General features: G+C 37.8%; 1 protein-coding gene across 4 annotated transcripts in view; it reads left to right on the top strand.

The window, feature by feature from the left end:
• The window catches only part of LOC131050633 (uncharacterized), a 312685-nt gene that overhangs the window by 260373 nt on the left and 37322 nt on the right, over positions 1-14990 (top strand). For 2 of the 4 annotated variants that reach the window (XM_057984836.2, XM_057984833.2), the window contains one exon: positions 3446-3560. In XM_057984836.2, coding sequence (XP_057840819.2) covers positions 3446-3560 — 115 coding nt within the window. Of the gene's footprint in view, positions 1-3073; positions 3238-3445; positions 3561-14990 lie in introns of those variants that run through there. The other 2 variants (XR_009358716.1, XM_057984835.2) reach the window with 2 other exon arrangements.

Genomic DNA, 14990 nt, shown 5'->3' with positions numbered 1-14990 from the left:
GGTAGCACCCTCCGGCCCCGGCCTCCTGCGAAGGCGTCTAAGGTAGGTCCTGGATGATTTGACAGCCATAGCCGCTCCCCGTGACACTATGCCATTCTCACCAACATCAGGAACATCCCTGTCACTATCTGCCTCTGAATCTCCTGTCTGTGCTCCTCGTCTGCCATGGCTACAGTCTCAGCCTCTATATCTACCTGATCGATCCAATCAGTGTCAGACTCGGAGGTTAAATTTTCCCTACTTCTATCGACGCAGTTTCCCACCATATTTTTCGATGGGGGCAGCACCCCCAAGGTGGGGTCAAGGGGCATCGCAGAAGTTGTAACGCTAATTTTTCTCATTCTCAGGTGGAGGTTGTAGTGAACAAAGGCGAGACCATTCATTTTAAAAAAACTTTTTAAAATGTTTTTTTTTGTCATTTTACTTAACCCAGGCAGTAGCCGAGTTTGGGGCTCAGGACTCGCCAAGTTCGGTGAGTTTGAGCCAAACTCGCCAACTTGGCGAGTCTGGCGAGTTTGCTCGCCAGACTCAGACGAGTCCGAGTCCGAGTCCCAGAGACTCAGCGAGCATGGCTCGGACTCGGACTCGTCGAGTTTAGGCAATTCATGGCGATTCCCATTTCTTTGGTATAGACCCAAGATAGGTAAGGGCTTGGATCTGTAAACCTTGAGGGAACCTATTGTATTTGGTCTCTAAGTGCTTTGGTAACATACATAGACCCTTCTCCTTTAAAACTGAAGTAGTAGCAGGGTCTAATAACTATATTAAGAGCTATGAATCATGAAATTAATCATCTAATAAATAACTAAATAAGCACTTGTTAATAACTAATAAATTGAAGAATATCAATGACTGGCTTCATGATTAGTCTCTCAATCATTTTTTGTTGGTGCTGGAAATAAGCCACCTGGACCGACAATGGACTGGTCCAAGAGGGGCCAGTAGCTGAGTGGTAGAGCACTCCAGTAGCATATGGAAGGTCCTAGGTTCGAATCCTAGCTGGTCCATGTCTCAACATGGTATCAGAGCTAGGTCCAGGCTAGGAGCCCCAAGCACACAAGAGGTGTGGCTTAAGGGGGGGTGTTGGTGTTGGAAATAAGCCACACCCGGACCGACGATGGACTGGTCCAAGAGGGGCCAGTAGCTCAGTGGTAGAGCACTCCAGCAGCATATGAAAGGTCCTAGGTTTGATTCCTAGCTGGTCCATGTCTCAACAATTTTAGTATATTGAAATAGATTAATTATGTTAATCAGGTAGGGGACATTATAGTCTCTTCCTAAAAAATAGGAACCCCTCCTAAAATATAGGAGTCTAGCTTTGAGTTCCTGAAATGCTACTCAAACCTCCCCAAATGGCCACAAGACCCCTAAATGGGCTCCCTATCCAATGTATTAGCCTACAAGAACCTTGCTAATAGGCTAATACTGCTAGAAAGCACTAGGAAGGCGCAAAAATGGGGACGTTACATCTCTCTTGTACCTTGGAATGCCATGCATTGGCAAGGTTTTTCTTTCTTGTAATGCCAATACAACAAAATGTGTAATAGTTAGAGATTCAAAAAGAAAAGCACCAAGGTTAGGAAATAGTTTCCAACAATTTACAAAAATAATAGAGATATGGAAGAAAATTTTAAGGAAATAAACATAGTTTAAATAAAGAAAGAAAAGAAAAATACGAGGGTTAGAAATTTTGAACTTAGATTCTAGAAAGATGGGAAAAGATGAAAATTTGAAAAGGAGAGAGAATGGGAGGAGATCAAGGGAATAGAGAAAGAAAGATTGGAGGAAATAAGAAAACAAACGAAAATGTAAGTACTTAGATATTTTAATTGTTCTAGTAGTTTTCACTACGTGGAGTTTTTAAATACTCAAATCATCACTTCAATGACTACTTTCCAAAACGGAATTTCTTCTATGACCTTTTCCTCATACATTGGTAATAATCACAAGGCAAGGGGACCCACAAACCAGTCAAGCATCTCTAAGGGGTGTTATTGCTACAGAAAAGGATGATATCAACATATCAACCCAAATAATTTTACCCCAAATGTAATGCTTGTAAACTATCAAAAGTGTAATGACCACCCCTGATTTCTTTTGCTTTTGATATAAGAACAAGATATACTGATGCTGAATGTTAGCTTCAGATTACATGCATGCAACTTAAACCAAAATGTGCAATTGCCTTTAAAGATAAACAAACTAATTGAATGGGGAATGTCCGCACCAACTCAATTCAGTACAATAACATAAATTAGAAAATGAGCATGCAACTATCTAAATGAGCAGGGGTTTGTCACCAACACCTCTATGATGAATGCTTATGATATGTAGTAAGCATGATTTCATGCCCAAACCATCACTTGTAAGTAATTGGAACTTTGTAGTATAGTATAATAGTGCTAGATATTTATTGTTGCAGGATGTTTCACCATGTGGAGTATTTTAATACTCAAGTCATTAGCATGATGACTATTTTTTAATAAGTAAACAGCTCTTATATGATCTTTTACTTATGTACATTGATTCAAAATCACAAGGCAAGGGATCCTACAAAGCACATAAGCACTTTTAAGTGATGATATTACCTCAGAGAGAATAATGGTGTAAGAAAATTGACTTGACAATTTGGCTTTTAAAATCATGCTTCGTGATTGGCAAAACTTTTGGTGTCTGTAATTCCTTATAAGCCTAGCTAGACTCACAATTTTTGAAATGTGGGGCATTAAACTCACGATTCAATAACCAGCACATTTTCTGTAAATAATTGGAGCTCCCGTACTGTAGTATCAGTTGTAAGTAAATACCTCTTAGTGGATGTAAAACCCTGTGAAATGTGTGCTCCTAAGCTTGGAAGTAAAACTCACAGGCATTCATTCCCACCCAAAAAATTGAAAATGGTCTCAAGAACTTAAAACTCAATTAATGAATGAGAGTGAGTGAGGGGATAAAATAAATGAGCAAGAAATGAGAATGAAAGGGATCACGTAAATCTTCTAATACTTACATTGATGCCTTGAATTTTTTAGTGCTTTAGTTTAATCTTTTTTACATTTTATCTGTTTTTTTGCAGACTTGGCAAGCCTACATGTCAGAACTCATGAGTTCTAACAGGAAGATTCACCGAGTCTGCATGATGGTATGTTTGGGCTTGCCGAGTCTGCATGTATGCTAGTGCATTTTAGCTTGGTGAGCACTGTGCAGATTACTGAGTCCAGTAATCCTTCTAGGTTCGTGGTGAGTCTCATTTATTTGGTTAAAACTACACAAATTATTATTTTTTATTTTACATGATGATTCTTGTATGTACCTTGAGATAATATAAAAATTTTAAAATATAATATTGATTAGATTTTCAGTCAGAAATAAATATTTAAATAAAATAATGAATGCATTCTTGGAGGATTTTCAATTCATTATACATTATGACTTTTGCACCTGTTAGCAGGATTGCAGATTTAGCAACAGAACTCTTAATAAGTGCAACAAGTGATGATGAAACTATTCATAAAAGGCCTACAAAAGAAGAAAAGGATGCACAAGTGGCTCTTTTAACTCTGGTAAGCATAAGACCTCCTGCACATTAGTTTTCAAGTGGGGCTAGCTGTACAAAGTCTAGATTCAAAATGTTGATAGCAAATGATATCAACTTTGAAGACAGTTTATGTTCTATACCTTATGGCTATGAAATTAATTAATGCACAGTGTTTCAATTCTCTTGTATTAAAGATTATATAATGTGTTTATCCATAAATGCAAGCTCACATGTGACTTATAGTTACAAGGGTTAATTGCCAACCATCTTGCAGCTGACCAATTGTGCGCTGTCCTATATGGTTTGTCATTGTTCTTGCTTTACATGGTATATTTAACGAGGCTTCAAGGAATTGGTAAATAACGACAAATTCAATGTCTAATTTATTAGTGTACAGCTAATGAAGAGAGACTATTCTAAGACTCCTAGAATCCAATAAATCAATCTCCCTAAAAAAAGTATCTGGGTTTCCTTTACGTCTTAAAATTTTCACAACTTATAAAAGGATATGTAGTCAATTAACTCAAGCTCAAAAATGGGGAAGTGGACTAAAAAATGTTTATCATTTGCAGTAAAAATCCAACTATTACAATCTCTAATTGAAGCAACCCCAATTTATCTTCACACTATCTTCTATTCCCTCAATCAAATTGGTTTTGATAATATTAATCAGCAAAACCAGGGTGCTGGCTCTTTAAAAACAAAAAGCCTGCAGGGCTGAGAAAATGGCCAACAGGCCACTAACAGCACTTTAATAGTGCATAACTATCATTGTTTATAATATAAGTATTATTAAAAACAGTAGCTAATCAGAAAAACAATAAACTATCCAAATAACTGGCCCCAGTCCTCTATGAGGAATTTGAACAGCTCCTTGTGGTTGCTTGAACTTGCCCCTGTGTAATCGACATGTTTTTTGGATTTCTTCTCCTGCAGAAGATAGTGTTGTTGCGGATCTGTGCATAACCTTAGAGCTAAACTTGGAAAGAGTGATCATCTTTGCTTCCAGGTCAGTAACTTTGGCTTTGATATTAGTGGGCTCCTTTGTTGTTTTGTTGCATTTTGTACAGTTATGGTGCATAGGTTGAGCAGATTGGCCCATAGCGGTAGTGCCTATACTTTCAAAGTTCGGCTCATTCATCTCTGAGAAAAGGCTAGCACCCACATTGTTGAACTCCTTAGTTTCCTCAGTGACCTTTAGCTCATCATCATTTTCAATATCCTCCTCTACCTCTTTCACACCCTTTAAATCTTCTTCATTGCTTTTAGTCTTGGGATGACCAACAAGTGTATTGGATCTCCTTGGACGAATGCTCACCACATTGATAGCATCGTCCTCCCTATTATGTAAAGCTTTAACCAAAACTGTTTCATCTTCAAAATCGACTTCCTCCACATAGAATTGAACCGAGGCTTTTCTAGTTTTTTTTGTTTTGGGATTTTTGGACTTTCCAATGTAGCCACTTTTACCAAGGCTCGAAGAAAAAGGGCTATTCTTGAGGTCACAGAGACTCTTCACTGCTATTTTTTGAAAGGAGTAGGGAGTTTGAGGGAAATTGGAATGCATGTGGCCATGGGGGGGCTAGGGTTACCAAAGGCACCAAGGGAGGGGTCAGGGGTGGTTTGTGGGGTAGTGATTTTGAGTTTACCTTTGGTGGGCAAGGGGGACGACTGGGCAGTGAACTATGGCAGAATAAGTTTTTTTTGCCTTTAGGAGGCATACTTTTGTTTTTGCCACCAAGATCCCCCATAGTCAAGCCAGTTCCAGGTCACTACCACATTAACACTTTGCAAATTCGAAGTCCACATTGAAAGTAATCTCCACATTGGCTTAGTGAGTCAATTCTAGGTCACTACCACCTTGTCACCTTGTGAAACTGACATCCTCATCACACTTGGCCACATATGACTGGGATAAAAAATTATGAGGGAGCATAAGGATAAGAAGGACTCTAGAAACCCACCTTAGGAAGGAATTAGGAGCTTTCATCATTAAAGAGGGTTCTTTGTGACTCCTCTGAAAGGAGGTTTTTTACATTTTTCAAAAGGCATTGGTAACCCTCTAGCATCTTAGCAATTGGCATCTAGTCCTAAAATTGGCCATGGCGTTCACTATCCTAATTTCTTCTCTATAAATATGGGTTAGGTCATATCTGTTAAGCCCCAAAAGGGGTTTTTGGATATCATTAATTATACTCGCAATAGCCTATCTCAAATGGATTTTACCCCTCATAGAGTCAAAGATAACTTTAGAGTCTCCTTTCAATAAGGAGGTTATTGACTCCAATAGACAGGGCAAATTTAATCCCCCAAAGCAAGGCCATGCCTTCTGCCACATTATTTGTATTCATTCCTAGGCTACTAGCACAGCCAGCAACAACTACAACACAAGAACATCTCAAAATACCACTAGCACTAGCAAAGCCCGGTTTACCATTGGCTGCACTATCAAAGTTGAGTTTAATCTAGCCAAGTTGCCAACAGTGAGTTCATCCGTTTGGTTCTGAAGCAAACAAATTTATGTGTTGTCAACTCTAGAAAAGTTTGGAGGCAAACGTCATAGGGAGCCAATGCTGATCTCCATAGGGCAAGGTGGGGTATCTGGAGTTGTCCAAGAGCTGACAATAATATTCTTCAGCAACAATTTAAAGAAAGCAAGGAACACTTTCTGACGGCTTCTTTCAGCATTTCTAAAGATATGACAATTCCTTTCCTTCCATAGGCTCCAACATAGTTGAGGAGGAATTTTTCTCCACAATTCTTTGATAAGGGGGTGTGGGAGAGGGTAAACCCAATTCTCAGTGAACACAACCAAGTTAGCATTCATAGACCAGTTGATCCCCAACTTTTGCAGGGCGAGACCCCAGATCACTTTAGAAAAAGGACAATGCAAAAGGAGGTGGGAAACAGTTTCTTCACCATTACAACAAAAAACACACCAATTTAATATTTAAAATCCCCTATTAATTATGTTATCCTGAGTGAGGATTATGTTATGAGATATTGTCCACTAGAAAAAAATGATTTTAGGGGTGAGGTAGTTCTTCGAAATTCTTTCCCATAGTTCATTGTAGTTGGTGCTATCTAACAACAGATTGTAGACAAATTTTACAGAGAATTTATCTTTCATATTTCTGGCCCAAAAGAAACAATCCTCCATGGGAAATAGGGAAAAATGGATTATTTAGAGTCCCTGTTGGAGGGTTAGAGCTTTCTGTGTAAGGTGATCTTGATTATGGTAATAGAGCGCAAGGTTCTTCCAATTTTTATCATTAATCATGTAATTTGATATTGACCAGCCAAAGAAAGCCCGTGTTCAACCATATAGCTTCTTGAAAAAAGGATGGGAATTAAGAGTTTGATCAGATGGCTAGGTGTCTTCTCAAAAACAATTTCCATTTCCATTTTCGACTTTCCATTTGAGACCTGAAAGAAGAAAACTGTGGGTTTTGAGAATATCGTTCCATATCCAAGATCCCCTAGGGATATCAAGTTCAGTGAGAATACTAAAGAACCTAGAACTATTGAGGTATTTGGCATTCTGAATGGTGCACCAATGTTCATTGTGAGTTCCAAACCAATCTTTTGACAATAGAGCCATGTTTAAGAGGGATTTTTTGAATGCCAAGAACCCCATGGTCCTTATTAAGATAGACTTTATCCCAATTTACCAAAGCCATTCTTTTCCTTTTCTCAATACTAGACCACAAAAAATACTTTTGAATTTTTTCAAATTTGTCAACTATGTATATGGGAATTTTGAAGAGAAACAGAAAGTAAACAAAGATGTGTTGTAGGGATGTTGTAGTTTACTTGCATCAAGAAACTTGCCTTTCCAATCGGCCATTTTTTTATGGAGTCTTTTAAATACTATGTTCTAGAAAGTAGAGTGACTTCTTTAACAATGAGTGGGAGCCCCAAGTAAATATTAGGAAGGTTAACACACTAACAGCCAAAATTTTTGGATTTTCCTCTGCATTTCTAAGTTGGTACTGAAGAAGTAGATCTTTCTTTTTCATAATTGATACATTGGCCAGAGGCATCAACATAATTGTTTAGGTGATTTTTCCTTCTCCTTGCTTTCACAACAAAAGTAGCTCTGAATAGAATGGTATCATCCACAAATTGCTGAATTGAAGAAGGTTGAAGGGAAGATGCCACTTTAATTTCTTTAGAGCCCTTGAATCCACTAGTCTTAAGATATTCCTTTCAAGGATCTTAGCCACCAGAATAAGGGAGGTTTAGAGACAAAGGATCTCCTTGTCTCATTCCTTTCTTAGCACAAATGAACCCCCAAGGGATCCCCTTCACTAGAACAAAGTATTTGACAATAGTCCCACATCCTCTTATGAGGTTAATAGACTGCTCCTAGAATCCAAATTTTTTAAACACCTTAAATAAGAAATGCCAAGAAACTTTTCATAGGATTTTGAAATATCCAACTTAAGAACCATACCTGAGAGGAGGCTCCATTTCGTCGAGTGCATGATTTCATGGGTGGAGATTGCTACATGCGAGATTTGTTTCCTAGGGACAAACTGTTAGAATGTTGTCATTGATGTCAAAGGTGAGAATGTTGTTAGTTGTTAAGGAATTGGATAGCTGTGATCCATATCAAAGAGCTTAATACACAATCCAAGTAGAGTTGGAAATGTTGTCATTGATGAAAAGTTAATGCAAAGATGTATGAAGACATAAGAAAGAAGCAGTCAAAGTTAAAGGATGTAATTGAAGACTCATATAGAGAAATTAAGGAAGACTCATATAAAGAGACTTCGCAAATTAAGACAACAATTCTAAAGACTGCATTGATTGGTGAGCAAGGCAACGTTCATGAGATCAATCATAGTATTGGTTTAGATACAGATTACCATTAATAAAGAAAGCAAAACAAATGATCGATATACAAAGTATGTCATCTCTCAAGAAAGAAACGACTAAGGTGGTGCCTATGATTAAGAGATTGCAATTAAATTAAAAGCATCCTATGTAAAGGCACGAACATTATTAAGTATCGATGCCATGCGAACAACATGAGATTACCTTGGTTTGAAAGAAAACAAGTAATATCATCATTTAATGAAGAAGCGGCCCAGCAAAAGGTGCGAAATGTGGTAAGTTGTTTACAACAATTAAGAATTAAAATACAAAAGGTGCAATTATAATAACACACGATTTGTTCAAAGGCAGACTGACTTCCTATGAAGGAGACCGTGAATAATGATGATTCTAAATTTGAAGAAGTTGATGCACATTCTAAAGGCAATGATGAAATGTTAGTTCAATTGTTAAATACACTTGTATTAATGTTGGCCAACCACCATTAATTGACCAGAAGGAAACTTGCTTAAAGAGTGCTCAAGTAAATGAATGCATAGTGATTCATGTATGTTAATAATGACACTGATTACTTTTGGCATTTGCTTAGAAAGGCAATGTTGAAGATGAAAGGAGAGGCAACTGTTTTAGACAGCAAAAAACTTCATCCTTAATCTGTTATGAGTAGTTTGGTTATGGTCAACACATGCAGCAATCAAGAAGAAAATATGTTGAGCGATCAAAAAGACAAGTGTTCAGATCAAGTGCATTTCATGCAGCAATTTGATTAAGATAACAAACATTGATCTACAATCCGTTATGAGTAGTTTGGCTATGGTCAACACATGCAGCAATCAAGAAGAAATTATGTTGAGCGATCAAAAAGACAAGTGTTCAGATCGAGTGTGGTTCATGCAGCAATTTGATTAAGATAACAAACATTGATCTACACAAAGGTGGCAGAAATGATCCATTAAAGAGAACAACTAATTATAAGAAAGAACAGCAATAACAAACCATATGATAGTGGACAATATGCAAAGGTGGAGACCTTTTTAAAGGTGATGATTTAAGAGATGGAAGTCGACTTCATGATGTGTAGCAATTTAATATGGTGTGCAACGTATGTAAAGTGTTGACCAATTTGTCAAAGAAAAAACATAATTAATATATTAGCCGTTCTAAGTAAGTAATGATCCATTAAAGACAACTAAACAAATTAGTATCTTGTGTTTATATTAATAAACATTAAGGTGGTGTTGTGATTCATGAGAAGGTGCAATTGACTTTAGTGAGAAGGGTGATTTGTTTGAGAAGTATGATTTTATCCTTAACATAAACAATTCTTTATGGGAAATGAATTAGTGAGGGGATACAATTCTGTTGAAGAAAGGCAGTGATTAACAAATAGAAAGACATGTCTCTTCCAAGTGTTGTCCTCATTTTTGTTTTCAAAAATGACGGACCATTACTAAAAAAATTGTCAAAAAATGAAAATTTTACTCTATGGCACGCTTCCTGGGGCATAATTTCTCCTTACCCTTGGACTGGACTAATCCTCAGTCCTTCCTCAAACCACGTTTCAAATTTCATCGCATTTTGAGTTCGTTCGCTATGGTTTTCCTTCAATTTCGGGTTTTTTCTCCGTGACTGCAGGTGGGAAATTTTCCTTAAGTTGCAAGTTTTATTTTTTCCTTTGTTTTAGTGTTTGTAGGGAAATTTTAAGTTAATTACTAGTGCACTTTATGAAAAATAGAACTTGTAACTTACTTTTAATTTTCCCCTTGTTGCTTTTTGGCTTTTAGTCATTGTAGGAACTTGTTGGACATTTTACAAGTGAACTTGAAATTATAAAGTTTAAATAAAACTTGTAATTCCTTTAAAAAGTTCCACTTAAGTGATTTTAAGTTATGGTAGGGGTTTTTCTCCTCCATTACAAGTTTTATAAAGTCACTTTAAGTTGTAATAGGGATTTTATTTCCCTATTACAAGTTTTATTTTTAAGTTATTTTTGTGACTTGTAAAAGGGATTTTATTTTCCCTTTACTAGTCTTTTGTTGAGTTGTTTAAAACTTGTAAAGGGAGTTTTATTTCCCTTTTACATGCATTTTAAACTTGTTGTTTGCTCTCACAAACCCGATTTTGCCTTATGCATGAAAAAGTGAACATTTTTAACTTGCAAATAGGTGAAAGAAACCCGATTTCTTTTGTTCTTTGCATTTTAAACTTGTCATTCCTCCTCAAGAACCCGACCAACAATATTGGAGGATTTTGTTCAAGATTTCCACCAATTTTTGTGGAGAGATTCGAGGAGGAAGAAGGCGCTTTGGTTTCTTTGCTATTTTCATGCATGTTTCAACTCCTTTCATGCCATTTGGAAGACGTTATTGCTGGTTTTATGGCCTTCAAACAACAAAACATGTGTTTCTTGAATGTCACGATTTTCTTCTTGGAATGCCACGAATCTTACCTCTCCTAAGTCATTTTGGCTTCTTTTATCTAGGCATGGAGGTTGAATACTTGTCTTGACCGATTCTTCATGCTTTGGATGGGTGTTTTGATCCATATGGCGTTTTTCTAAAAACGTGGCTAGGGTTTGGAGTGTGGTTTATTGTCTATTTAAGAGATTTTCTCTCTTCTTTCAAAGATTGCGTCTTATTCTTGGGAGGTCGGTTTGATTGATCAAGGTATAATCTCTTTTCTTTTTCTTGTTTTTGTTTGTTTTGGTTTCCTTGATCACATTGTATATATGTTAGTTTTGTTAGTTCTTGCCTAAAATCGGTTTTTGTGAGAGTTTTTCCCCTTTGTTCCAAGTTTGCAGAGCAATTTGTGAATTGCATTGTCTTTCCCCATTTTCCCTCTTTACTTGCATTCAGGATTTAAAAACCTGATTGCAAGTAAGATGAAAATAGTTGATCTTCCCCTTTGTTTGAAAAACCTTAACCATCTTTTGGTGAAATTCCAAGTTTTTAAGTTGAAAAATATTCATCCTTTCAAAATCGGGTTTTTAAAATCTAATTACAAGTTGAAAGTTCTTCCCATTTTCATAAAGATGGTCTTCCCAAAATCTTTCCATTTTCATTACCATCATCCGTCTCACATGTCAAAATCTCATTTTTTGCCCACTTCTTCATTTTCCTTTTTACAAGTATACTTGCATTCGGGTTTCAAATGTCCGATTGCACATTTGTTCTTCCCCACTTAGATACTTGTAAAACATTCCCCAAGATCTGAAATTGGTCAAAAGCCAAGTTTCAAGCATCCCCATTTATTTCCCATCTTCCTCTCACAAAGTTGTGAAGTGCAAGAGTTAGAGTTTTTCCCATTTGAAGAAGAGAAGATGATAGTTGCAGCTGATCTTGATGTTGCTTTGACACTCTTAAGTCTTCATCGCAGCATACTAGGTTGTTCTTCAATGTCAGATTTACCATCATCTTCCGTTCCAAAGAAGATGAAATACAAATTTGATAAGTACCAGAATGAGGTTTCTCCTTCACAAGTTTCCTCTCCTATGGATCATATCAAGGATACGGAAATAGGGCATGTTGACATGTTAGATTTCATCAAAAGGGTGGAGGATCCGTAAGATAGTAATATGCAGTGACTGTTGGACAGCCACATTCACCATGCTTCTTTTCCGATGGCTGCCCTAGAACCTGAGTTTGTTCTTGCTTGTGCTCAGCATTTCGATAAAGAGACAAGAACTATCAAAAATGATGATGGGGAGGCAATAATTTGTCTTGATGCGGATACTATTGAGAAAGTTTTCAGAATACCATCAACACCTGTGTATATGGAGATTTCCAAGGATAGTGCAGTTGATTATTATGTCAAGAGGGAAAAAGATTGCAAACGCCACATTAACAGGTGGATTCATGAGCCACGTACCGCTTTCGCAAGGTGGGTTAAGTTGTACCATTGTGACTTCAAGTGAGAAATTGGAGACATCATTACTCTTCTTAGCAGGATGTTGGGTCTAGAGCATTCTAATGTTTTTGAGCCCTGAATGTATCAGTTTATCATGTTCATAAGGCAGTCCCATCACATCTCATGGGGAGAAATTATCAGTGCCGCTTTGTGTGAACAACTTGCAGCAGTCCCTACTACCATGATATTCTATATGAACTCATACTTGGTGTATTTAGCAGCATCACGTAGACATTTCCCTAGTCTTTCTACCAAGGGTGATCGCTCGTTTATACCTGAGTGGGAGTACTATGATCAGATGCCTTTGAGACCCAGCATATTACATTTCAAGAGGGTTCAGGATGCATTCTTTGGTTATTTCATGTGTTAGTTTGATAAGACTAAAGAATAGAAGAGTATCAGACGAGGCATGGGAAAGAGTGAATGAATATGGTTGCTTGTTCCTTCAATTCCCGACTTTCACTTACATGAGAGTTGGATGTTACAGAGGGCAACCGTACATGCTTCCTAGATACTCAACTGATAAGATTATTCTTATGGAGTTGGGAAGACAGATTATGGCTGTTCATGCACATCAATCTGTCAAGCGTAAGGTTGGAATGGGGATTTCTACAACTAACCCATTGAAGATTGGCCAATACTCCCTCATTACATCCACCAAAGCCAAAGCTATGGAAACCGAAATGCAGGAGATAAAACTCAAAAGGTTCAAATCAAGGGCAGATTTTGACTACCGAGGTATGAAGGAGAAAATCAAAAAGTCCTTCATACATGTGTATCGCATAGAGGATATTTGGGTGGATCTTCGTACAGAAAAAGAGGTTCATAAGATGGATTATTGCAGGCTCACCCTTGAGCAGATTATTGATTTGAACCTGGTGGACATTCCGCAAGGAATGCTTGATGATGGGAATGTGCTTGATCCAGAATATGTTTCACGTAGAGTTGATGAAGCCCCAATTCCATTAATTTAGTGGTCACACAAAGAATGCACTTCCATTCTTGAGAGATTTCAGCCTATACTAGCTAACACCAACACTTGGCTCAAAGGTAATGGTGTTAGACTCATCAAGATCAAGGTTGGAAGAGAAGATGATTCTACAAGACCCCTCGGACGCAAGTCTGAAATCCAGATAGATAAAAAGGAAGGTGCATCATTTCCGGGCACAAGAATCAAGTTGCGGGTTAGTCGGACGATGGTACTTCCTCCTAAGGAGGCGACAATTTGTGGGAAGGAGAAATCCCAACTTCACATTCATGTGATTGATCCTGAAGATCTAGAGGAAGAACACCAGTCAGATGATGCTCCTAAGTCACTAACTTCGGAGTCACCTCATGAGCTTCCTTCCTCAACCCCCATGGAGCTACCTTTATTTCCTCTTGACATAGTAGTGGATGAGTTTCCTCAGAATGCTTTTCCCATTTCAGCAGTTGAGCCACCTCTTGATCATCAACAAGAAAGTTTGTTGGAAATCTTTGAGGATACTCCTGCATGTATTCATTTGTCAGAGATTGATATCTCTACTTCCAGCTTTGAGGAGTTTATGAAACAATCTTCATGCCCTTTGGTTATCGAGAAAGCCATGGTTGCTATCCAGATAGATACTTCCCCCAGGATGACCACAGTTGTTCAAATAGAAACTGCTTCTCCTCTACTTTCAGCTGCTACTGAAGGAGAACTAATGGCTTTACCTCCATGGCTCAGTTCTTTCACTCCCAAGAGAAAGAAGCAAGAAATTTCTCCTAATGTCTTTGATTATCAGCAACTTAGGCAATCAAGACCCAAGGTTGCTAAAAGGGCCAAGACAATCTCAAGGGTAACAGTTGACAGTAACAAGATGAAGGTGGCTGAAATTGTCGAGCCTCTTGTAGACAAGCCACATGAGGAGATGCAAGCTGCTAATTACAAGGTCACAAGGGTAGAATTGGGTAAGCAAACACATGAAGTAGTCAAACATGATGCCCAGCCGTCCGTAGCTTCACTAGTACAGCGATATGATGAGCTTCTAGCCAAGAAGGACAAGCTAGAAGAGGAGAATAGGCACCTTGTTGCAGCTGTTCAAAAGATCACCAAATTCGCTAGTGAAGGGAGCAATTCTTCAAGTTCTTCCAGTCCACAAGAATCAATTCAAGGAGTTGAGAACTGCTCAAAAGGTACAAACATTGGAATCTTGGGTGGATCAGCTTCATGATTTATGTGCACAGGTCTTGAAGGAGGTTTTTCAAATGATGCTCAAATTGAAGACCATTGAGGAACAATTGAACCAGGTTTCTGACACTTTCAAATAGAACTTGGAAAAGGTGGAAGATAGCTTGACAACATGGCTCAAGATTCCTCAACAAAAGTTGAGTGTTCTTCTAGAACATCAGGTTATTCCTTCGAGGGTTGTGTATCTAGAATACCAGGAGCTCTTGGAGAACAAAGCCCTTGTTCTCAAGTCACTTGTTGAAGACATTGATGATTGTATGAGACTGTGATTGGAAGTATTTCAGGATATTGTTTCTCGTTGTGAGAAAGCTTCTTGCAATATCATGGATCACAATGGGGAATTATTATCAAAAGAAAGCGTTCTCTCAGATCTACAGTTGAAGATTCATTATGAGTGGAGGAGTGAACCATTTTCAGCTGCATCTATTCAAGCTTTGGTTGCCTATCAAGTCTTCTTGCAGGAAATTCAGTATTCCTTTGAGAAGAATAATGCCACAATCC

Source organism: Cryptomeria japonica, chromosome 8 (assembly GCF_030272615.1).
Source record: "Cryptomeria japonica chromosome 8, Sugi_1.0, whole genome shotgun sequence".
Lineage (NCBI taxonomy): Eukaryota > Viridiplantae > Streptophyta > Pinopsida > Cupressales > Cupressaceae > Cryptomeria > Cryptomeria japonica.
This window is presented reverse-complemented; position numbering and strand designations above follow the sequence as displayed.